At 33.7% G+C, this 26,924-nt stretch overlaps 1 protein-coding gene across 1 annotated transcript; it reads left to right on the top strand.

The window, feature by feature from the left end:
* Positions 1–7,549: 7,549 nt before the first annotated feature.
* On the top strand, positions 7,550–8,569 carry LOC124929276 (topless-related protein 2-like). Its single transcript, XM_047469600.1, has 2 exons — positions 7,550–7,662; positions 8,066–8,569. The coding sequence occupies exons 1-2, from the start codon at positions 7,553–7,555 to the stop codon at positions 8,289–8,291; spliced, it is 336 nt and encodes a 111-aa protein (XP_047325556.1). The 5' UTR covers positions 7,550–7,552; the 3' UTR covers positions 8,292–8,569.
* The last annotated feature ends 18,355 nt before the right edge of the window (positions 8,570–26,924 follow it).

Raw genomic sequence — 26,924 nt, 5'->3', positions numbered from 1 at the left:
ACGACCCCTTCCTCTTGGAGCTCGAGAGCCGCCGCCTCGGGAAATATGAGGTTTAGGAGAAGGAGGATATTTGAAAGGATTTCGATCTTGAGTTGTCCTTCATCTGGTTTGAGAGCTACGAGGGACAAAACCTTCTTGGTTTGCCATTTCTTCCAATGTTATATTATCAGGATTATCAGCATCGGCAGGTTCTTTAGCAGCCTCAGCGATTACATTTTCTTCATCCTGAAATCTTCGTGTAACTGTCTATACTTCTTTCAATCTATCCGCATCCGCAGTATTGAAGGAATTGACTATCTCCATCACTTGGGACGCAAGGATATGAATTGAAGACTTTGTTTCGCCGTGGAGGTTTAAGCTCTTTTTAAAGAAAGGTTCCACCTTGTTAAGATGTTGTTGCATCCTATATAGCTCTTAAGTGTTTCCCAAAACATTATCATATGTGGTGTTATGGGCTGCAACCAGCTAATTATGTTCATTAGAGGAGGATGCTTGCAAGATTTCTATTCGATCCAATCTTGAACTGAAGGATCGGAAGGCTTCATACCAAGGAGCCATAGCCTCCATGACAATTTGATGAAAGTCCAATAATTTAGGAGAATCCTCCTCGGAATGAGAAGAAGTAGAGATATGGGAGCCAAAGGGACGAATCGAATAGGAGTATGACGGGAGCTAACCTGAATGGATGATTCTGGTTGAGCATTTGGTTGTGGAGGTTGAGGAACAAAGATTATAGTTTTATGACTGACCAGTTCTTCAAGAATCTCATTTCCAAAGTTATGGATACACTCTGAAACCTCTTTGGATTTCGTAGACTTACCCGAAAGAGAATGGGAAGGGGTTGCCTCTTTGGAATTCTGAACTTCAGTTTCTTTCTCGTTGGTCGTCTGCTCTAAAAGAACTGATTCAAGACCGGTTGGTGGGGGTGTTTTCAACTTGATGAGAAGAGGAGGCACCCTTGTCAACTACGGATGATGGTTTCGAATTGGATTGATCTTCCCCATCTTCGTTTTCACTTTCTTCAGATTCGGAGATGGAAACACTTGTTGAGACTCTCTCACCAGATAAGGGCTCCTCTATCCGCATGTTTGCCTCAATACGCTCTTAGTTTTACCTAGGTACATGATACTGCTCTTTAGCACATGGCCCCCTTACTTCATACATGTGGAACATTTGGAAACGTCGTTCCTCGTATGAAGTTCTCTTCTGCTCAGCTAGATACCTCTTTGACTTTTCTTTTTCTCCTTCGGACATCTGCTTAGTTCGGTAGATAAAGAGGACTTTGCTTTGAGGAGTAAGCATATCTTCAACGAAGTCCATAGGCTCATCCTCATCATAATAATTTAGATTAGTTTGAGGAGAAGGAATTCTAGATTCCTCGGAACTGGAAGATTCAGCACCATCCATATATTTAAGAAGTAGAGCAACACTCCTCCATCATCCCGCTTAGATGATTAATAACACCTACATCCGTTCTTGTAGTATCAGCGAACGAATCATAGTTCTTTCTACAGTTTTTATAGTAAGGAAACATAGCACGACCTCTTGCAAAGTCTTTCACAAACACCCTTCTCTTGAGGGATTCAGAAACATTCTTAGTTTTAGTTATGGAAAAGATTACATTTTCCAATTGCAGCAATTCAGACCATTTTTCATCTTCTGCAACGTCTGAGAGCACCTTAATAAAGCTTGTGCAAAGTCTTGTGCAAACCAAGTATTGAATAAATCGATTATAAGCTTTGCAACAGCTTCAACCTCCTCAATAATTAAATTAATAGTGGTCTGAGCTTCGGGAATGACGTCGAGAGGAGAATCGGGAATTGGATCAACAATGCCTTCCCAGTTCCTACAACTTTAGCGGGTTTAGGATCTAGAACAGGTTCTCTGAATTCAATTCATCCGACTTGTCTCATCTGAACAAATGAAGAAAAGCTTCTTGGGATTGTTTTTATAGGAACCTCATTGGTGATATCTTCCACTTTTACATCGAAAGCAGCCGAAGGGTGCAACATCTATTGCTAAGTAGACAGGAGGTGCAACATCTATTGCTAAGTAGACAGGATAGGAACAGATTCTTTGTTAATGGCTACATCAGCCACCTTATTAGTATTTTTACCCGTTGTGGGAACCTCAACCGAAGTTAGAACCTCCTGCTAAATAATAAGGAGATGTATCAGACTGACCAGTTTGTACATCTTCTAGCTGGTCGGTTTGAGGAATATCTAACCGATTAGTTTGAAGAGCATCTACCGATCGATTTGAAAAACATTATCTAACTGATCGGTTTGAAGAGCATCTGACCGATCGGTTTGAAAAACATCATCTGGCCGGTCAATTTGAGAAGCCTCCGACCAATCGGTAACAATATGATTGACCACCTTGGTTGGAACATTAGTAACTACCGATTAAATCTCTAAAACCGCAGGCTCAACTGGAGTGACAGTCACCTTGCGCTTGAAATGTAATATCTACGGGTAGAGAAGAAGCATCAAAACGTGGAGGAATAGAAATGTTTACCTCAAGCCGAGTTCTGTTTCGGGATGAGTTAATTTCGCCAGATTCTTCAGGCCTGGTTTTGGAAATACTATTGGAGCTAGCAATAGACTCAACTCCAGAGGATTTGTGCCATTTTGTAGATGGTGCGTGGTTAGAGGTATTTAGGCGTTTAGAATCGCCCGCTGATCTTCTGCCTGCCAATTTTGCACCAGCTGTTTTACCACCACAAGACTGTTGTCCGGAAACTTCGGAGGTAAACTCCTTGTCCTTCCTTGTTCTATAGATATAACGTGAAATAAAGACCAATGGTACGATCTTTTTAGGGATAAGAGGAGTACCTAGACCGGTGAGAGCATTCAAGTGCTACAGGATCTAGCCAATCTGGACTAAAAAGCCTAGACTCCTTTTGGTGTGTGGAGAACCATTTCGTAGAGGATGTTAAATAACAATGATCCCGAGTTTACCTCTTCGCCCCTTACTATCGCAGCCATCATCTCAAACTTCGATTGGGTTATTGAATCGAAAGCACCTCATCGTCCTTGGAGTGTTATAGCAGCGATATCGCAAAGGCTGTGATACATTGTTTGCATAAACTCGTAGTAATCACTTTAGATCTTTATGAAAAAAATTCAATCATCAGATTGAAGATGAGTCGGGCTAGACAAATCAATTGATTAGTTAGATTCATCGATTTTTGCTTCGTATGCCTCAGTCTTTGTTTTGAAAGTGTTTTGATCATTTGTTAGACAAATTTTGTTGTTGTTTTTGTAACACTTTCAATAAATAAAATCTGACCACTTTAGCAAAAATAAAATTATAGGATAAACCAACTTTATAGATTTGTGCAGAGTTCTTTTGATTACATTTTTTAATAGAGAAAGGTTACATTTTAAATTATGATGTTTTAATGATAATCGAGCATGTACTTTTTTTTATTTAATTTTAAATAACTAAAAATGGACTTTAGATCGGTCACTACAGACCTCAAACTCAATTTTAACTTATTTTGTTGGGTTGATTTTTGATCTTCTTAGTTAATTTTTCATAAAATTATTTATTTTTTTGCTTTAAATTTTGAATAACTATTACTCTTAGGTATCCCTCCAATCAACTTAAGAAGACCTGATCATTCAGAATTAATTTAAGATCTTCTATATTTGATTGTATTCCTCAACAAACAATTAGGAGGATGAATTTCATTAATCTAAAAGTTTGTGACTTAACTCTTTGAAATTTAGTTTATAAGACCAAAATAATATGAGTCAACAACAAATGCCGAAAACAATTATTAAAGAAAATTATGTGGTTTGAATTTGTAGCTTAAACCAACATCATCATCATCAATGCTAAAACAAATTGCATTTTTGAGTTAAAAATGAGTATGCTTCTTGAGAATCATTTTGTATGTAACTCGCCACCATCAACCTTCAAATGCATGCCTCCAGTGTTAAAAACACTATGAGTGATTACTATATTTTCCAAATAGCCAAAGACCATATGGTTGTTAATTAATGTTTGTTTTATTTTTTTCTTTGGTAGGTTGATATAGAATTATTTGAGGTTTTTTTATATTTTTTTATCAAATCTCTTCTCTTACCATTCATTCTAACTATACATTCAGTTTTTTATGAATACTTTATCTAACGAAAATAAGACCACAAATTTCATATGACCAATCACATGTGTACGTAGGAGAGAGAGAAAAAACAAAAAAAGAAAAGAAAATCTAAATCGTGCGCCTCTTCATCTTCTCTTAAAAAAAATTAAGTTCTTCAACTGAAATATGTTGTTTATTGGCACGGAACATTTAGTGGCCCTGAACATGAAAAAAAAAACTATATTTTTTAACTGAAACATACGTTCAATATGCAATTCATTGGCGTTGAGCATGTAGTTCATTGACACTAAACATTTACTTCAATAACGCTGAACATGAAAAAAACATTAAAAAAAACAAAGTTTTTTAACTGATAAAGCTCAACGGAAAACTTTGAAAGGTGATGAATCTGAGAAGATGACGTAATATGATGATATAGAGATTTCTCGAAAATATACAAGAAGAAAAGATCCGGATCAGAAGCATGCAACGAAAACAATGATGAATTGTTTATCTAAATCTACAAGCAACATCTGATTCAGGAGGCAGACCTAGTCCATGTATGCTATTTGTCCAAAATGCAAGCCGACCTAAGTGCATGGTTGCCAAGTGTCCAAAAATGACAAAGCGTGCACGCAATCTAAACCTGACCGGCGCGGCTTCAGATGACCAATCCAGCGGAGAGAGAAAATTATGACCGTTGTCATATTTTCCATATAAATAGAAGTTCATGGTGCCAAAGATACATACGCGTGAAATCACCACAAAAAGTTCATATACAAGAGAGAAGTAATAGTAACATAAAATCTTACGCACTACCTTGATTAGTGATTGAAATCTCCGAAAGAGTTCTTGCATTGTGTGTGTATTTTACCATTGAGTAAAAAGTATTGTATTACATCATTGTGAGTGGTGTAACCGACGAGCAGTAAATAAGACTTGATGGATCGGCATTGTGTGAGTGTTGTAATATTCCAGTTAGTGAATATCCTTCTCATCATTTGAGAAGAAGGGGTAACGTAGGAGATTAAACTCCGAACATCCATAAAATCTTGCCTCGTGTTCTTTACATTTACTCTTCGGCTTACTTACTCCTAATCGAACCGGTTCCCTTCTCCATTTTAACCGACACCTTTTAAATAACCTCCAAACCGAACTGCGTTTGTTGGTTCAAGTTGAAACAAACCACTTCCGCACTTGAACCCGGTTCAAGAGGTTTGTGACAGATTGTGTAGTATTAAGAAGCGGTTTTAGTCTTTAACCGGAATATTACTAGTGTGTTGTGTTGTTCAGCGTTCTCCCTTTAAAGCCGGACCCCAGTCCTCCAAAGGCGATCCTGATCCTAACAAATGTGTTAATTTTATTAATTCATCTTTTATTTATAAGATTTGTATGATTTATATGCATTAAAAACTGTATTTGTTATTAGTTAGACTTGTACAAGGAGTGTTAGTTAAACAAAACATTAAACGGTTCGATACGACAAAGTTATGATACGACAACATGTCCAATGTGAAATTTTATATATAAGATCTTATTGTTTTAAACATTTGATACATGTGAAATGATAAATTTTCTATATAAGATCTTATTGTTTTAAAAATTTGTCGTGAGCGTACATTCTTATCTCTAACTACAACGCATATTCTTATCAAATAGTCCATTTTGTCCCTTTTTTCTTACATCAATTACACAATGAGAAATTTTGACATCTCTATTTATAACAGTGTCAAAAAAATTCATTACTAAATGGATTATCATATAAAATGATGTACAAATTCAATAAAAAGTCACTTTTTTTCATATCCCTTTTTACTTTTTTTATCTGTCATTTTACTTAATAAAGGTTTATTTATTTATATTTTGATAAATAAAAATAATAATTATAATGAAAAAATAATAATTTTAAAAAAAAGTTCAATATCTTTATGATTTTGTTGACTAAAATTACAATAAATTATTCTTTCAAGATATCTTTTGATAATTCATATACATTACTTTATTTTTTGCCAGTACTCTTTTTGAAAAATATTTTCTTTTGCTACTACCCTATTAATTAACTAGATTCATATAATATTTTACTTGTATTAAATTATTAAAATTATGATTCTACTACAAAAAAAAAATAGTATATATATATATAATGATGTTAATAAAAATAACAAACTTTTAATAAGAAGTAAGTACCATGTTGTCACAAATTCAAAATATATGAGTTTTTATTTATTTATTATTTCTGATAATTAATTGAAGATTACATGTTGTATCTAAATTAATATTCAATATTATCTCCACATGAATGCCATTAATTAAATAATTAACCTTTTTAATAAATGTATTTTTAGGAATTATCTTTTTGTAATATAATTTTAGTCTGCAACTTAAATTTTAAATATTAATATTTTAATTTGTATTAAAGGTAACAAATTTATGATATTTAATATATTTTTATCCCCAATATATATCTAATAATAATAAGAAGAAGAAATGAACAGTACTAAAGCTTTCAATTTAAAAATTATGTGTTCTAATTTATTGTTGTTTATTCTTCTACAGAATCTGACTTAAATATTTGTTTGTGTGACCCGAGTTTATTTCTGGTGCGACTAGCACGACTTCGTCTACAACTTTGACTATTTGTCATGTTTGAATTAATAATTTTTATTTTGTAATTATAGAAAGGAAGATAATGGAGAAGCCGGAAGGACTGAATGACAAAGAGATCATGATCCTTGTAATGCAATTCTTGAAACAGGCTAATCTTGAAGAAACTGTTCACAAGTATATATCTTGAACCCATCTATTAATATGATAAACTTTTGGATTATTAATATGACAAACAATAAGCATATATAGTCAGTCATGAGTAAACAATTTTTTTAATTCTAATTACATTTTGTTGATATAATTTTAGGTTTCAAATGGAATCTAAATGTTACTTCGATGTCCAGTATTTCGACACATTAGTACTCGATGGAAAATGGGATGAAGCACAAAAGTATTTCTTGTCCTTCACTAAGGTTGATGATCACCCTGTCTCGATCATAGTTCTATTTCTGATGGCAAAACACAAGTATTTGGAGGCTTTGGACAGGCAAGTATTATGCACATGTTTATTTTAGACTAAATAACTATTCAGAACTCGAACCATAATGTTGTAGTCCATCTTGATCTTATTTTATGTATTGATATTGAATGTTTATAATATAAATAGGAAAGATATGACTACTGCTGTTGACACATTGAGGGGTGATCTGAAGAAGTATTCAAAGTTCAATTCTGATCTGTATAATGAGCTAACTTGGCTCTTGACTAAGACCAATTTCAGGTTATGTGAATGAATAAACAAGACAACTTAATTATGTATCTTAATTTGGTTGCTAATTTTCTAAAATTTTGTACACATACAGAGAACACTCTGAACTGGCTAATTATACTACTCACTCTGAGGGAAGAACTATGCTAGTAAGTGAGCTCAAGATGTTGTTCATGTCGCATCCCATTATCAAGGAGAAGACAAAACTTCCTGCAGTAGAAAGAGACAGACTAAAAAATCTGATGGCTCAAAGGTAATAATTTATTATGTTTGAACGAAAAAATATTTATATATATATTTTTTTGTTAAATATTTCATTCGAATATTGATTTATGTGAAATAAGACTAGATAGAGATGGCTAAATAGTAATTTATAAATGATGTGATTTAATCCAAAGTCCCACTTTACTATTAGTCTATTTATAGATAGATAATCATGATCCCAAACCTAAAACAATCAACATGGTTGATTTGTTAATGCCTATATGTTTTGTTTGTTTAAATTAACAACAATGGAAATGAATAACTGTTATCATGTTAGATGTGGTAAGAATGTGCTAAATTAGTGATCCTTATAAGTTAGGATCAATGAAGTTGAATCTAGTTAATATAGAAATTTGAGACATTTTTAATTAATCTGGAATGTTATTTTGTAGTATCAAGTGGCAGCATTTCGAATGTGCAAATTCTGTTCCAGAAATAACTATGGGAAGTCTTTTGGAGGATCATCGTTGCCCTTCACATTCCGTGCGTGGCGTTGCTGTCTCGACGAGCGGTCAGAACTTTGCTGGCTCGACGAGCGCTCAGAACTTTGCTGGCTCGACGAGCGGTCAGAATACTAAGAACCCGACCAGCAGTCAGAATACTCATAACCGTGAGTGATTGTTATGGATATCAGCCAAGTAGCCTAGCCATTTGGTTGATTATTGATTGTTTGACTTTATTTTTGTGTTTGTACCGTACTTCTTGGTTTTTTCTTTACCTTTTCTGAACTCTTTGAAAATTGAACATTATGTTGCTTATGGTTTTTAGCTATGGAGAACTTTTAATGGTTTCTTTAGAAAAGTCTACATAGTTTTATTAAGATTTATCGTAGAATAATGATATTGTCACATGAATGTGACATGATGCTATTACAATTGTCATAGGTTTCACTAGTCGATTCAATACCATATATTGGTGTTTAGTCTGACATTTTTTTGCAAAATTTCAATCATTAGATTGAAGATGGGTCGGGCTATACAAATCAATTGACTAGTAAGATTCATCATCTTTGTTTTGAAAGTGTTTTGAACTTTTGATCATCTGTTAAACAAAATTTGTTTTTTTCTGTTGTTTTTGTAACACTTTCAATAAATAAAAACTGACCTCTTTAGCAAAAATAAAATTATAGAATAAACCCACTTTATAGATTTATGTAGTTCTTTTGATTACAATTTTTAATACAGAGAAGTTTCTCTCATAAGTCACTGATAGATTTTTAATTATGATGTTTTTAGTGATACTAACCGAACATGTCATTTTTTATTTAGTTTTTAGTAGGAAAAATGGAATTATTTAACTTATTTTGTTTGGTTGATTTTTAATCTTCATAGTTAATTTTTCATAAAATGATTTATTTTTTGCCTCAAATTTTGAATAACTGTTACTCTCAGAGGTTTCCCTCCAATCAACTTAAGGAGATATCATTGAGAATTAACTTATGATCTCTTTAATTAGATTGTATGCCCCAACAAATAATTAGGCGGATGAATTTGATTAATCTAAAAGTTTTTGACTTAGCGGTTTTAAAATTTAGTTATAAGACCAATATAATATGAGTCAAAAACAATGCGGAAAATAATTATGCAAGAAAATTATGTGGTTTGAATTTGTAGCTTGAACCGACATCATCATCAATACTAAAAAAAAATTGCATTTTGAGTTAAAAGTGAGTATGCTTCTTGAGAATCATTTGTATGTAACTCGCCACCACTAACCTTCAAATGCATGCCTCTAGTGTTAAAAACACCACGAGTTATTACTATTTTTTCAAATAGCAAAGACCATATGGTTGTTAATTATCGTTTGTTTTATTTTTTTTCTTAGGCAGGTTCATATAAGAATTATTTGAAACTCTTTTATTTTTATTTTTATCAAATCTCTTCTTTTACCATTCATTCTAACTATACATTTAATTTTTTATGAATACTTTATCTAACTCGATGGATGATAGGGACAACGAAGTTGTAACAAAAACAAGACCACAAATCTTAAGTGGACTTTCATGTGTAGGAGCGAAAAAAAAAGCAAAAAAAATAAAATCCAAATCGTGCGCCTCTTCATCTTCCATTGAAAAAAATTTAAGTTATTTAACTGAAAAAAACGTTGAACATGCAGTTTAAATGTTTAATGACTCTGAACATTAAAAAAGAACTAAGTGTTTTAACTAAAACATGTGTTGAGCACACAGTTCATTCGCGTTGAGCAAGTAATTCATTCGCGCTAAACATGTTGTTCAATAACACTAAACATGAAAAAAAACATTTGAAAAAAAACTAAATTTTTTAATTGAAAAAGACGTTGAACATGCATTGACGCTGAACATGCAGTTTAATGACTTCAAACATGATTTTTTTTGAAAAAAACTAAGTTTTTTAACTGAAAAAAACGTTGAACATGCAGTTCATTCGAGTTGAACATACAGTTCATTAGCGGTGAAAATGATTTTTATTTTTAAAAAAATAAATTTTTTAACTTAAAAATGGCGCTAAGCATATATCTCATTAGCGAAAAAAATACCATCTTTATAATATAAAAGGGAAGAGGAAGAGGAAGAGGAAGAGGAAGAGGAAGAGGAAGAGGAAGAAGAAGAGGGGCACATTTATTTTTCATTTCATTTGATTTCTTTTAGTTTTTTTCTTTTTTATATCTCTTCTATAAATGTGACAGACCATATAAGATTCGTAGTCTTAGTTTTGTTACCAATTTCGTTCTCTATCATTTTTCTTAAATGAAATATTTTATTCTCTTTTTTTGTTGTTCAAAAAATATGATATTCCATTTATCTTTACAACAATACATAAATTTTCCTCATTTGGATTATAAGATCAAATATGATTCAAGGCGGAGTTATTAGCAAGATTTTGCAATTGTATGAGCAAGTCTATTACCATTTCCATTTATGAATTAAAACATAAATAGCGACTGGGCTATCTTAAGACACAAATATTCACAATAAATAAAGTAGTCACACTAATTCATACTCAGCTTAGGCTTGATTGGTTCCACAGGACCACAGCCAGCCATTCATCGAATTGAACAGCCTACAAAACTGAAAAAATTATAATCATAAAGAGTCTCTCATAAACCAAAAAAAATATGTTCAATGGTCTAGACTTCCTTACTAAAAAAAGGTACAGACAAATTCGATCAGAATTCCGTGTCTAAGCAGATATTTCACAATGTCTATCCCATTAAAACAAGTTTTCCAATTGAAAGATTTTCTTTTAGAGATCTCAAATTAGCTTCCAAAAGGAATTGTATATAAATTTATTTAAAAAATAATTTTATTTTGTCAAGTATCTCATTTCATAAGAGTAGCTAGATACTGATCAATAATAATTTATAAATATGTGATTTGGATCCAAAGTCCCACTTAACTACTAATCTAAATAACTTAATAACTTAATTGTTTCTTTGTTTTCTTTATAAATAATCATGATCAAGATCAAAAACATATTTTTAATCAATTCTTCCCAAACCCAAAACAATCAACCTGGTTGATTTGTTAATGTATATTATTTTTGTTTGTTTAATGTAACTTCTACTTCAAACAAACAAGCCAACACCTCTATATTGGAAATGGATAAAAAAAACTAAGGCAGAATTGAATGTGCTAAATTAGTGATCCTTGTAAGTTAGCTTCAAGGAGGATGAATCTAGTTAATTTAGAAGTTTGAGACCTAATTAATTAAATTTTGAATGTTATTTAGTTTGAAGGGGCAACATTATCTATGTGAAATTCAAATTCTTATATAGCTCTAGGATATCTTTTTCAAGATCATCGTTTCCCGACACATACCATTCATCAAAAGAGTTGTTAGAAGACTTAGAACCATGATGGGAAAATATATTTTTTAAAACATAACACTTTCTCAATTAATTGAGTATAATAAATGAGCAAAACAAAATTTAACAATAAAACCTCTCCAAATCAAGAGTAAAACCACGTGACTCGTATAACCCACTTAAAAATCCACTATCATCAGCAATGTTACAAGTAAGAATTCACTATAGATATAATTAAACTAGAGTCACTAATCAATTACATCAAAATCACACAATAATTTTGGAAATAACAATAAAAAATAATAAAGAGCAAGGCAACCAACCATACCAATGCTATAATTCTAGTTTTCTATTGGAATGACTTAGAATCCTCATAATACCCATATTCACCGTATAGAACATAACCCTAAAAATAACCAACAAGCTGTAAAAGTTTGAAGTCGATCAAACGGTGCAAACTCTAACAATCAGAAATCATCTCTAGTTGTTACACCAAACCCTAAATTTGTTTTGCTCTGCTCTCTCTCTTATTGTTCACAAAAAACCTAGATAAAAATATAATGTCACTTCACATTATATTATGTGTGCTTAAATAAATCCCACACCAAGTTGGGTCTCTCTAACTAGGATGAAAGAACCCAACAAATTCCCACGATCGACTAGTTGGAGTACAATGTCAACCCGACAAGTGTGTGACATAACTCGAACTTGTTTTGTGACAAGACCTTTGTCATCATATATCATCCATTATCATCAGTATTAATCTTTTCGAGTTCTAACATCTTATCATCCAAAACATCATGAATCTAGTGATAACGGATTTCAATATGTTTGACTTTGAGTGAAATTAAGAATTCCATGCAAGATGAATTGCACTTTAATTATCACAAAATAAGATATATCTTTCTTATTTCAACTCAAGTTCTATTGTGATTTTTTTCAACAACAATAATTATTTTGTTGCCTTCACAACAACTAAAAGCCCTACTTCGGTAGTAGAAAGATTAACACACTTTTGCAATTTAGATTGTCAAATTAAGACTCTCCCAACAAAAGCCACCAAATATCCTAAAGTAGATCTTTAATTATCCAAATTTTCAGCAATATTCGAATCAGTATATCCAATTAACATAGGCTTCTCATATCCCAAAGTCAGTCAAAGATTCTTCATTCCCCGGAGATATCTCATAATCTACTTCACAATTTTCTAATGATGTCTTCCTGTATTTGATAAATATCTACTCAACAAACCAACAACGTGCGCTATATTGGGTCTAGTATAAACCATAACATACATAAGACTACCAACTGCTGATAATATAGAATGTTCCTCATAGACAACTTCTCATCATATTCTATTAAATCATTGCCTTAAATTCTAGAAAACACATATAAAATTTATGCATATAGATGGCTGACCTGAGAAGGAATTTGTTATGATATTTTTTAAAAATAATAATAACATTATTAATTAGCTTGTAACTAAAATAGTTAATTAGTTTGAATAATTTTTAAGTTAGCTTTATTAGTTGTAATTAATATCGAAACTCTTATATAATGAAATGGTATAATGTAATGGAGGATTGTAATTGTTTAACAGCTTCATTAATACATGTTCTAGTTTACATCTTTCTTTTCAAGAATTTAACATGGTATTAGAGCTTTAGGGTTAAGGATCTTGGAAATTAATTAGTTTTAGTTTTTTGATGTTTGATATTCCTAGAGTAATAATAATAATTTAGGAGTGAGTGAGATAACAAAGAGACTTGGATTAGAACTATTCAATATGTAAAATAATGTATTTTATCATTTGAAGAGTTAAGCATATGAAGACTCTATGCTTTCCTATAAAGTGTTGTAAGAATCTATTTGAGATGAATAAGAAGAAATATATTTTGCCCACCTGTTACTAATAAATTGGTTTCAAACTATTATGTGTGAGGTTATCATGAGAGAACTTTCCAATCTCAAAAGAGAACGACGCGGTGTGCGCTGGTAGAGAGAAAAAGGAGCGACATGGAGCTTTGTATGGTGTGCGCTGGTGTGTGTGTTGAGTGTAAACACTTGAGAGAAATGGTAGGTCTAACAAATGGCATCTCACTACCCAAGTTGACAAAAGGCATCAACTACGACAATTGAAAGGTGTAGATGAAGGACCTTTTCAGTTCCCAATATAACTGAGATGTTTTCGAGACTGGGTTTGAGGAACCGATGAACACAGAGGGGTATTCAAATGCCCATTTAAACACGTTGAAGGTCGTTCAAGCTAAAGATATGGTGGCTTTGTATTTCAAGTGACATGAAATACACTTGAAATAGAAAACAAAAGAGACAAACGGGTCAAGGAAGTCCAACTTCAAACCCTAAGCGGTCATCTGGAAAATATGAGGATGAAAAAAGTGTATCTGAGTTTATTGGTCGGGTGGAAACCATAGTGAACAAGTTGAATCAGAATGGTGAGAGTCTTTCATTAAACCGAGTTATTGAAAATATTTCGAGGTCATTAACATATAGTTTCGAAAATATCGTGTACACAATAGAGGAATTCAAGGATCTATCAACGCTCACCATTGATGAGCTTGTTAGGTCCTTAAAAACGCATGAGAAAAGAAAAAAACTTAAGAAGGGGAGTCCCTTGAACAATCTCTCTAAGCGAAGGCAACAATAAAATAGGCAAATGTGCTTTATGCTCAGAGTATCGAAGGAAGAGGAACAGGCAAATGCCTAAGTGGTAGAGGAAGAGGAGGATGAGGAAGTGAGCAAGCCGACCAACACAACTGGCATGTCCAAGGGTGGCCGGAACACAAACAACAATATTGAGCGTTATAATTATGGAAAATATGGACTTGTTGCAAAAGATTATTACTCGATAAAATGCTACAACTACGGAAAGCTAAGTCATATTTCCAAAGATTATAGATTCGAGAAGAAAATGTAGGAACCAACAAACTTCTTTGATGAGAAAGAGGATGAAGGATTGTTGTTGGTGATTAAAATTCTCGAAACTAAGATCAAACCGAGCAGTTATGATAACTCATTTTAGTACTTGGACACTGGTACAAGTAACTACATGTGTAGTGACGAGAGTTTATTTAAAATACTCTCAAAGGTGGAGTCCGGATCCATTTCTTTCGGCGTAGCTTCAAAATTAGTCGTTAATGGTCGAGGAACGATCATGTATCAACAAAAAAAAGGGGAATGAGAGAGATCAAATATTAACTATGTACCTGGTCTCAAAATAACATATTGAGCATGGGGCAGTTGACGGAAAAAGTGTACTCGACTCTGATGTAGGACCGAGAACTTCAATTGAAGGATAAACTCATGAGGCTCAATGCCTAGGTAAAAATGAAGAAAAATTGTCTGTACAAACTTGAGATTAAAATAGTTAAAGATAAATGTATGCAACTTAATCTAGGGGATGAGGCCATAAAGTGGCATTGGCCATCTTCACTTCGGGGGATTGACGAGCTGGTAAAAAAGGAGATGGTTCTTGGACTGCCTAACATTATATTCGAAAAAGTTGTTCTATGAAAAATGTGTGATCGAGAAGCAAGTGAGGACTTTTTTCCAAAGCAGTTCTAAATATAGAGCAAAGGAGCAACTCAGACTGATCCATACTAATTTATGTGTGCCAATAACTCTAGAATCATTCAGTGATAAGAGATACTTCCTCTCTTTAATTGATTATTTTTCGAGGAAGACGTGCGCTTATTTTCTAAAGGAAAATTCAGAAGTGTTTGAAACCTTCAAGAAATTTAAAGTGATGGTGGAGAAAGAAACAAATAAAGTAATCAAAGCAGTTCAATCTGATAGAGGAGGTGAGTTCATTTCTACCGAGTTCAACACATACTGCGAGGAACATGGAATCAAGCATTTCTTGACTGCTCCATATTCTCCATAGTAAAATGATATATCGGAACGAAAGAACTTAACTATTCTCGATATAGTTCGATCTATGTTGAAAGGAAAGAATATGCTAAAAAAGTTTTGGGAAGAGGCAGTGTAGTGCACAGTCTATGTGCAAAATAGATGTCCACATGCAAAGTTAGGAGAGAAGGCGCCTTAGGAGATTTGGAGTGGTATGAAGCCGAGTGTTTTTCATCTCAAGGTGTTTGGTAGTGTGGCTGAGAAAGTACCAAGTCAGCACAAGTCAAAATCAAAAGATCGGAGATATTCAAACAAAGGTAGAGGTACTCAACTTACCTTTTGAATTCAAACTGCCTTTAAAAGTAGAGGAGAAATGTATTGAAGACTGGGAGTTTGTGGTGATTGGATACTTCATTGGAAAAAACAGAGTATCATTCCCAACTACCAAAGAGGCTCTAATTAAACAGTGGAGAGAAAAGAGACTTGAAAAAGTTTTTGTAAACATACATGACTTCTACTTTCTACAGTTTAAAAATGGATCAAATTTGAAAGAAATCCTAGAGAAAGGACATACATACATATGATCAAATTGCATGAAACTGGAAAAGTGGTCAGAAGTGATAAATCTACAGAGAAAACCAAAGGAAATGACCCAAGTTTGGTTCAAGCTTTGGAATATTCCAGCCCATATCTACAATGCTGAAGCAATTAGTCATTTTGCATGTACAATTGAGAAACTATTATATATGGACCCAATAACTTAAGAAAGAGAGCACTTGTCCTTTGCTAGAATTAGCATTGAAGTGCATCCTAGGAGTGTTCTGCCAATGAACAATTGTTGACAAGAAAGGAAAGAACAATGTCATAGAGATCTCTTATGAATAGAAACCAAAGAGTTGTGCTTTTTGTAACACTTTCTTCTATAATAAATGTGATAAAGCTAAAGAAGAAGAGCAGAAAAACTAGAAATACCAAGAAGCGGAAAAGAAAAATAAGGAAATAAAGGAGGCTAAACTTAAAGATCAAATAGATGTAGAAGGAAGTAAGAAGGATTCTGGAAAAAAGGAAAACAGTGAAGGAAAGAAAGTAAGGGAATCAAGGTGAAGAGGAAAAGAAAATTTGCTATAATACGAAGTACTAGGATGAAAATAGAAGATGAACCTAAAGTTGTCGTTGAAGAAACTCAAGAGGAAGATACTCAGAATTTCAAAGCTGAAACCGAAATTTCTAAGGCCGATAAAGAAGATTCCAAAACCAATGTGGAGTCTGAAGCTGGAGCCGAAGATAAGAAAGGCAAGAACACAGAAATTCAAGTTGAAGATAACAAAGATAAAACCCTGAAATTCTCAGAAACAATTATTTCTATCAAATCAGAACAGAGTCATACAAAGAGAGAATTTAAAATGAGAAACAATAATACTCATCATCCTCTTTAATACAGTTTCCTTTCATCGCTAGAGGAAGGGGAAGAAAGCCTCTCAATGAAAACGGATGACATGGGAAAATGCTAGGCTGGGATAGTTAGGTTTGAATGTAGTCTTTTCTGTTTGTAATCTCTGTTTTTTTTAGAATGTATAAATCTTACTAATCAGTTTTTTAGGGTACTTTGATTGTCATCCTTAATCATATGTCACGGGCAGAAATTCGGTCACCGAATATTCTCTCGTATCGCGCGACACTAGGTTAGATTTCCACAATCCTAGCTAGTCAGCCTCTTAAAAGATGCAAAAAGATGGAACAATTTGAGAGAGAAAGAGCTTGGAGAATATCTTGTTTATTGCTTACAAGAGTGAGGTATTACAAGTGTTGAGTATTTTGAACATTTGAGTACGTTCTATGACCTAGACTTGTTTATATACAAGTGGGAGGATCATTCTAGATCTTCATTGTCCTAGATATTTCTAGACTCTTCAATTATTAAACTAATCCTACGAATTCTTAGAGGTTTCTAGAGAAATCTACTAGCACCTATACATGAGAACTCCTAGAGAATTCTAGAAAGTTCTCCCACCTTACATACAAAAGGAACTTCCTAGAGAATTTTAGAAAGTTCTATGACCCTACTTACAAAAAGAGGAACTCCTAGAGAATTGTAGAGAGTTCTATGACCTCACTCACAAAAGGGGAACTCCTAGATAAATCTAGAGAGTTCCATGACCAACCAAAATCCAGGAATTCCTAGAGGATTCTAGAGAGTTCCAGAAATGACCCAAGACTTGAATATTCTGGAAAATGCACCTTGTAGGCTTGACATGTGCACCCCATACTAATGGACCGTAACATTCTCCCCCACCTAACACTAGTAAAAAAATCATTAATAGTAACCAAAAATAGTAACCGTTTGTTCAGCGGTTGATACTAAAGGGATAATATCAACCGTTTTAAAAACCGTTAATATAAAGGGGTCAATATTAACCGCTCTTAAAAACAGTTGATATTAACTTATCTATATTAACGGAATTTTAAAACGGTTGATATTGACTCCACTCTATATCAACAGTTTCAAAAACCGTTGATATAAAGGGGGTCAATATCAACCGCTCTTAAAACGGTTGATATTAACTCATCTATATTAACTGAATTTTAAAATGGTTGATATTGACCCACTCTATATTATGATATTAATCATATCTATATCAACCACTTTAAAAACTGTTGATATTGACCAAATCTATATCAACCATTTTAAAAACCGTTGATATAAAGGGAGAAATATCAAAACGTTTGAATAAATTTTATATTTAGTAAAAAAGAAATTATTCAATATTTTTATTAAAAGTTGTTATGAGAATTTATTTGTAATTTTTGAGTTTTTTTTATTTATTTTATATGAGAAATAAAAGTGAGATAAGATAAAAAAAATATATATATACACGAAGGAAGGAATATTTTTTTAGGGAAAGTACAAAAATATTAACAAAATTTAGTGTTTATGAAAAATATAAATATTAATAAATTTTAATATTTAATAAGAATAAAAAAATACTATTAAAAAGGAGAAATTAAAATTTAAGATTTAAAGAAAAAAAATTAATAAGTGGAGAGAGATTAGAGAGAAACTAGTAAAGATATATAATCATATATTTTTATTAAATTTAAAATATAATTAATAATTATTTATATAAATATATATGAATTTTTTAATAATTAATTATATGAATTATATATATATAATATAAATATTAAATAATAATAATAATAATAATAAGTAAAAAAACTAAAAATTTATGACAATATATTTTAAATTTAAAAACATAATATAATTTCATATTTTATGTAATAAAATAAATAAATATATATATATAATTAAATTTGAAATATTCATATTTATTTAATAAAATATACATATAAAATATTTAAAATTTAAAATTTTTATATAAATTAATTTGATTTGTTATTTAATAGAGTAAATATATATAATATTACCATTTTAAAAATAGTTGATATTAAATATTTTTTAATATTTTGAATTTAATAATTTATATTTATATATAATATTTAATAGTTAATATATACATATATATATATATATATATATATATATATATATATATATATATATATATATATATATATATATATATATATATATATATAATATTTAAGCAATTAAATTTGTTAAATATAATATATATATATATAATTAAAATAAATAAATAAAATATCATTAAAATCGTGGGTTGTTACACAAAATAATTAATTAATTAATTCTCCATTATCTGATAACTTCTCCTTAACCAACCTTAATAACTTCTTCTCTCCTCAATCACTTCTCTTCCCACAACCTTTATTTTAATGACATTGATTACTTATTCTCTCATCAATCTCTCTCTCATCTCTCAACCCTATGCTCTCAAATCCAAGAGACAACTCTCCTCCTTCAAATCAATGTTTTTAATTTCTTTCTCATTTGTCTTATAGGTAAAATTATCAGGTTTTTGATATACACTAAGAAGTTGTTAAATAGATTAGACAGATTCCTCCAATAATGTTTATATTATTAACTTTAATTTTAATTATTTATGTTGTAAATGTCTTTATATGTAGGTATACTAAATTTGGACGGAATTAATTATAAAAAATAGGAGGTAGTTAATTATGAAGAAAAGAAGGTTTATGTGAAGGAAGAAGAAATAGATGATATAAGATGAAGATCAAGGAAGAAGAGATAGAAGATGAAGATCAAGGAAGAAGAAATAGATGATAGAAGATGAAGATCGAATTATTATTTTTTATTTTTTGTATTATGGATTTTTTTTATTTAAATGTAGTATTTGTATGTATTGGAATTAAATTATTTTAATGTTATTTGGAATTATATTTAAAAATTATCTTGTCATTTGAAATTTTGTATAAAATAATTAAATTTATTTTAAAGTGATCTTTAATTAAATAATTGAAATATTTTTTTATAAATTCGAAATAAAAAATGTCAACAACCATTATAATTAAGAAATTACAACCACTTTTATAGTTCTTAATAACAACCGCCTATAAAATGGTTAATATTGAGTAATGACAACATTTTTTAAAACCGTTAGATAGTTGATATTTCTTAACAACAACCGCTCACAAAAAATGGTTAATATTGAGTAATGACAACATTTTTAAAACCGTTAGATAGTTGATATTTCTTAACAACAACCGCTCACAAAACGGTTGTTATTGAGTAATAACAACCGCCCCAAAATGGTTGATATTTCATGTTTGAGCAATGCCTACGGAGGCTCTAGTAACGGATGTCAACCGCTTTTTGAGCTGTTGTTATTACTCAATACTAACCATTTTTTGTTTAATAACAACAGTAAAAACCGTTGATATTGACATTTTTTTTACTAGTGATATAAGTCGTGGCCGACCTCGGCACGACCTTAGAACGATGCTTTATGATCTTCTTCCTAGCATCCCCTGAGTGCTCTTCCTCCCCCTTGCATGTCACGGCATCGGGTGCACCTATGGCCGCCAGCTCCAACCGATTTGAGACATTTCCCACACGTCTCTCGATTGAAAATGGTCTCTCGAATCTGCGTACAAGCCCCTTGAGCACAGACCGCAAATACTTCAACTGTTGTGGGGGCAACTTCCCCCTTCCACCGTCCTCTTTCCTGACTACACGCCTTGCATCCCTTCCCATGGACATGACGCGAGTGAAGGCGGATTGACTTTGGCCCACGTTTCCTGTGGCCAAACTGTGTGGATCTGATGGTTTTGTGCCTTTAGCCTTGAGCCGCTTGAAGCCCTTGCACCTCCTTTGGACTTCCTTGGGTACTTGTCCTTTCCCCTTGGAACCTTCCCCATCATCCACCCTAGCAAAAGTTGTAAAAGCCCCTTTACCACATTTACAAACTCGACTGAATCGCATTGCCGAGAACATGCCAATTCCTTTAGATTCTTTCCTTGTTGGAATCACGCTAGACTTCCCGTGATCCAAGATGATTAAGGAATTGGAATAAGGCATTATGCAAGCGCGTACTGATCACACCATTGTAGTCCCAACACTACATCGTAGTCTTCCATTGGGACCAAGGTAAATGAGACTGTCCCATACCAGTCTCCGATCTTGGTGTGCACTTTCCTAGCCTCCCGGCCACCTGCTTAGCTACATCGAAGGAGTTCACCGTCCCTCTTGTTGGGCTGATCCGCAGACCCAACACTTTGGCTACTCCTTCTCGCATGAAGTTGTGTGTAGCCCCTGTATCCACTAGTGCCTTAATGCATCTTCCCCTGATCCAGGCTTCCATGAACAAAGAGCCACTCCTTGTTTCCTTGACCGGCTTCGCAACACTAGTCTTTGCAGCGTTGAGCAGTCTCAAAGAACCCACCCAAGTCCCTTCCTCTTCCTCAGAAGACTAGTGTCCTTTCACTGCTGCAACATTTTCCCCCTTGAACGGGCACATAAACTTTATGTGATTATGGGAACCACATATATGACACACTCTTGGCTTACTCGAGTCGTCGATCTTCCCCACAGAGTTGTTATGTGAATGCCCCATCCTAGGTGGGCGGTCTCCCACACTTTTCTCCTGGTCATGTGGGCGGTCTCCCCCACGATTTTCTTCCTCGTCCTTGAGGATCTTCGTCCTATCCACAGACACTTTGAGCTCTAACAGTCTTTCTGCAACCGTGATTGTCTTGGAGACGTCCCTCACCTTGGCCCTTTGCAGCTCCAACTGCGCCCAAGTCTTAAGGAAATTCACAAACGTGAATAGGGCCTCCTGTTCCATTAGACTCGGTAACTCGAGCATCAACTCTTGGAACTCCTTCACATACTCCTTGATGCTCCTGTTGTGCACAAGTTGATTCAACCTTTTCATAGCCTCGAACTCGGCGTTCTCTGGGAAGAATTGGCGCTTGAACTCGGTCTTGAAATCCTCCCACGTCTCCATTCGCAGCGTACCTCGTTCAATATCTACTTCCCGCCTCCTCCACCATAGTAGTGCCATATCTTGCAGGAAGAAAGATGCCGTCTCCAACTTGCCACGATCATCTAGTATGTTTGATGCCCGAAAGTACCTCTCCATGTTCCAAAGGAAGTCCTCCACTTCCCTTGCACTCCTCGAGCCTTTGAATGGAGTTGGCTTAGGAACATCCATCCGTTGATGTGTCGCACCTCTATGTTCCCCTCCATTCCTCCCAATCCGCCTTTCCATCGATTCTAGCCTCCCCAGGATCTCCCTCCGAGGGCTTCGACCATCACATGGATTTATCCATGGATTGTCTTGAGCACTTCATGGAGGATATCATTAACCTCCCCTTAAACCGATCCCAACACTTCTTCACGAATGCTCCGGTTCATATTGTTAATGATCCCCATCACCTCGTTCTCCAACTTTTCACCAGCTTCATCAAACCTCGTCACCCTCTCGGCCACCGTGCTAAACACTTCAAGAGCCTCCTGGTGCTCGCACATGCTTTCCTCAAGTCGGGTCACCCGCGCTTCCATGTCGACACTCTTCTTGACGGACTTGTCCCTCTTGGACCTCTTGTCCTTCTGATCGTCGGTCGAAACCTTTGTGACTTTGGAACTTGAATCCATCTCTTCTTGACGCGATCTTCTTTCAAATGCGGAAGCAAAAACGTGGATGCGATACCACTTTCGCTCTGATACCACTTGTCACGGGTAGAAACTCGGTCACCGAATATTCTCTCGTCCCACGCGGCACTAGGCTAGATTGCCACAATCCTAGCTAGTCAGCCTCTTAAAAGATGCAAGAAGATGGAACAATTTGAGAGAGAAAGAACTTGGAGAATATCTTGTTTATTGCTTATAAGAGTGAGGTATTACAAGTGTTGAGTGCTTTGAACATTGGTTGAGTTCGTTCTATGACCTAGACTTGTTTATATACAAGTGGGAAGATCATTCTAGATCTTCATTGTCCTAGACATTTCTAGACTCTTCTATTATTAAACTAATCCTACGAATTTCTAGAGGTTTCTAGAGAATTCTACTAGCACCTATACATGAGAAATCCTAGAGAATTCTAGAGAGTTCTCCCACCTTACATACAAAAGGAACTTCCTAGAGAATTCTAGAAAGTTCCATGACCCTATTTACAAAAAGAGGAACTCCTAGAGAATTCTAGAGAGTTTCATGACCTCACTCACAAAAGGGGAACTTCTAGAAAAATCTAGAGAGTTCCATGACCAACCAAAATCCAGGAAGTCCTAGAGGATTCTAGAGAGTTCCATAAATGACCCAAGACTTGAATATTCTGGAAAATGCATCTTGTAGGCTTGACATGTGCACCCCATACTAATGGGCCGTGACATATAGCTACGGTTTGTCTTGTTTTGATTTTTAACCCTCCCACTTAAGGGATTTTAATGAAATGGTTCTAACCGTTTTCCCCAAAAAAATCAAAAGATCGAAGTAAAAAGTACATATTTATCGAGTATGATGAAAAATCTAAGGCATATAAATTGTTTGATCATGTTAACAAAATTTAGGGTGAGCTGAGATGTTCACGTGGAGGAATCAATGGCATGGACCTAGAGCAACCCAATTGAGGAAGAAACAAATTCAGAGTTTGCATGTTATGCCACCGATATCAATAACCACTAAGCTTTTAGAAAATGAATCTGAGCCTTTACAGCCCAGAATGAGAAGTCTGTGAGAGATATATGATACTACAAATTAAGTCCACGTTATATGTCTCTTGGATGACTTAGAAGATTTGAATTTTGAGAAAGCTGTACAAGACGAGAAAATGAGATCAACTATGGATTAAAAAATTGGGGGCAATTAAACATAACAAAACTTGGAAGATGACCGACCTTCCTAATGGTGCTCGACCAATTGCAGTAAAATGGGTGTACAAAAAAAAGATGAATGTTGAGGGAGATGTTGAACGTTATAAGGCTCGATTTGTGGTGAAGGGCTATAGACACAAGGAGGGAATAAATTATGATGAAGTCTTTGCTCCTACCACGAGAATGAAGTCAATCCGACTTCTAATCTCATTAGTTACTCAAAACAAATGGATGATTCTATAGATGGATGTGAAGTCAGCCTTTCTAAATGGAGTATTGAACGAGGAGGCGTACGTTGAGTAACCACTAGGATATATGAAGAGAGGTGATGAGAAGAAGGTGCTGAGATTGAGAAAAGCCCTCTATGGCTGAAGCAGACTCCTCGTGCTAGGAATGAGAGAATTGACGAGTATTTCAAGAAAAGTGGGTACGAGCAATGTCCATACGAGCATGCCTTGTACACAAAAAAAATCAGAAAATAATATGATGGTAATCTCTCTCTATGTCGACGACCTCATATTCACCAGAAGCAACACAAAACTGATTAAGGAGGTAATGAAGAAGGAGTTCGAGATGATAGACTTAGGTCTGATGAAATATTTTCTTGGTCTAGAAGTGAATCAGTCGGATGAAGGGATTTTTATATCCCAAGAGAGGTACGCACTTTAAATTTTATATAAGTTTAAAATGGAAGACTAGGCAACCTGGTTTTTACTCCAATGGAACCATGTAACAAACTCTCAATATTTTATGGAGGAGAATGAGGTGATGCTGAGAGATATCGAAGCTTAATTAGAAGTCTAAGGTATCTTACAAGCACGAGACCCGACCTAATGTTGAGTTGGAGCATGTTGAAAGTCGAGATCAAGTCATTGACGTATTCACCAAGACACTACCAACCACACTGATGGAGAGTTGTAAAAGGCTTATTAAAATGAGAGATTAGAAGAGTATTTAAGTTTAAGGGAGAAAATTATTAAATAAACATAAATTAATAAACTTTTGGTTTTTTTATGTTTAATATTCTTGGAGTAATAATATTAATTAGGGGTGAGAGGGATAACTAAGAGATTTGGGTGGGAGCTATTCAATATGCACAATAATTTATTTTGTCATTTGATGAGTCAATCATATGAAGAGTCTATGCTTTCCTATAAAGAGTTGTAAGAATCAATTTGAGATGAATAAGAAGAAATATATTTTGCCCATTTGTTATCAACAAAACTCCTATATAATATTTTGGAGTATTGTAATTGTTTGAATAACAACTTCAATAATAAAATTTCTAGTTTACATCTTTCTTTTCAAGAATTTAACACGGTATCAGAGCTCTAGGGTTAAGGATTTTGGAGAGTTTTCGCTGCCTCTGTTGGTGGACGGAGCAACCATTAGTGGAGAGTTTTATTCTATATTCAATTATTATTTTTGAAGAAGATTTTTAAGAACATTTGATTTTGGTACGGTTTACTTCTGCCTATTCGCTGACTATAACTACAATGATGAATATCAATCAAGACAATAAACAAAAGCACTCAAATTAGAAATAAAATATAAGAATAAAGGCCAAAGTGTTAGGATCGGGTACAACAATAGAGACGAGGTCTGACTATGTTGAATGCTTACACACTTCGATTTGATAATAACTCTATCTAACCGATCAGTTTGAAGAGCATCTGACCGATCGGTTTGAAAAATATCATCTGGCCGGTCAGTTTGAGAAGCCTCCGACCGATCGGTAATAATAGGATTGACCACCTTGGTTGGAACATTAGGAACTACCGATTAAATCTCTAAAACCGCAGGCTCAACTGGAGTGACAGTCACCTTGCGCTTGAAATGTATATCTACGGGTAGAGAAGAAGCATCAAAACGTGGAGGAATAGAAATGTTTACCTCAAGCCGAGTTCTGTTTCGGGATGAGTTAATTTCGCCAGATTCTTCAGGACTAGTTTTGGAAATACTATTGGAGCTAGCAATAGACTCAACTCTAGAGGATTTGTGCCATTTTGTAGATGGTGCGTGGTTAGAGGTATTTAGGCGTTTAGATACGCCCGTTGATCTTTCGCCTGCCAATTTTGCACCAGCTGTTTTACCACCACTAGACTGTTGTCCGGAAACTTTGGAGGTAAACTCCTTGTCCTTCCTTGTTCTAGAGATATAACGTGAAATAAAGACCAATGGTACGATCTTTTTAGGGATAAGAGGAGTACCTAGACCGGTGAGAGCATTCAAGTGCTACAGGATCCAGCCAATCAGGACTAAAAAGCCTAGACTCCTTTTGGTGTGTGGAGAACTATTTCGCAGAGGATGTTAAATAACAAGGATCCCGAGTTTACCTCTTCGCCCCTTACTATCGCAGCCATCATCTCAAACTTCGATTGGGTTATTGAATCGAAAGCACTTCATCGTCCTTGGAGTGTTATAGCAGCGATATCGCAAAGGCTGTGATACATTGTTTGCATAAACTCGTAGTAATCACTTTACATCTTTATGAAAAAAATTCAATCATCAGATTGAAGATGAGTCGGGCTACACAAATCAATTGATTAGTTAGATTCATCGATTTTTGCTTTGTATGCCTCAGTCTTTGTTTTGAAAATGTTTTGATCATTTGTTAGACAAATTTTGTTTTTATTATTGTTTTTGTAACATTTTCAATAAAAAAAATCTGACCACTTTAGCAAAAATAAAATTATAGGATAAACCAACTTTATAGATTTGTGTAGAGTTCTTTTGATTACATTTTTTAATAGAGAAAGGTTACATTTTAAATTATGATGTTTTAATGATAATCGAGCATGTACTTTTTTTATTTAATTTTAAATAACTAAAAATGGACTTTAGGTCTCAAACTCAATTTTAACTTATTTTTTTTGGTTGATTTTTGATCTTCTTAGTAAATTTTTCATAAAATTATTTATTTTTTTGTCTTAAATTTTGAATAACTATTACTCTTAGGTATCCCTCCAATCAACTTAAGGAGATCTGATCATTCAGAATTAATTTAAGATCTTCTAAATTAGATTGTATTTCTCAACAAACAATTAGGAGGATGAATTTCATTAATCTAAAAGTTTGTGACTTAACTCTTTGAAATTTAGTTTATAAAACCAAAATAATATGAGTCAACAACAAATGCCGAAAACAATTATGCAAGAAAATTATGTGGTTTGAATTTGTAGCTTAAACCAACATATTCATCATCAATGCTAAAAAATTGCATTTTTGAGTTAAAAATGAGTATGCTTCTTGAGAATCATTTGTATGTAATTCGCCACCATCAACCTTCAAATGCATGCCTCCAGTGTTAAAAGCACTATGAGTGATTACTATATTTTCCAAATA

The sequence above is a fragment of the Impatiens glandulifera genome, chromosome 3 (genome assembly GCF_907164915.1).
Source record: "Impatiens glandulifera chromosome 3, dImpGla2.1, whole genome shotgun sequence".
NCBI lineage: Eukaryota > Viridiplantae > Streptophyta > Magnoliopsida > Ericales > Balsaminaceae > Impatiens > Impatiens glandulifera.
The sequence above is the reverse complement of the archived record's forward strand: the minus strand, read 5'-3'. Positions and strand labels throughout refer to the sequence as shown.

What these genes read in the sequence shown, in the direction of transcription:
- LOC124929276 (XM_047469600.1), top strand. Translation starts at nt 7,553, where the DNA reads ATGCTAGTAAGTGAGCTCAAGATGTTGTTCATGTCGCATCCCATTATC. An exon ending in AAAAATCTGATGGCTCAAAG is followed by an intron (nt 7,663 to 8,065) that starts GTAATAATTTAT and finishes GTTATTTTGTAG; the next exon opens with TATCAAGTGGCAGCATTTCG.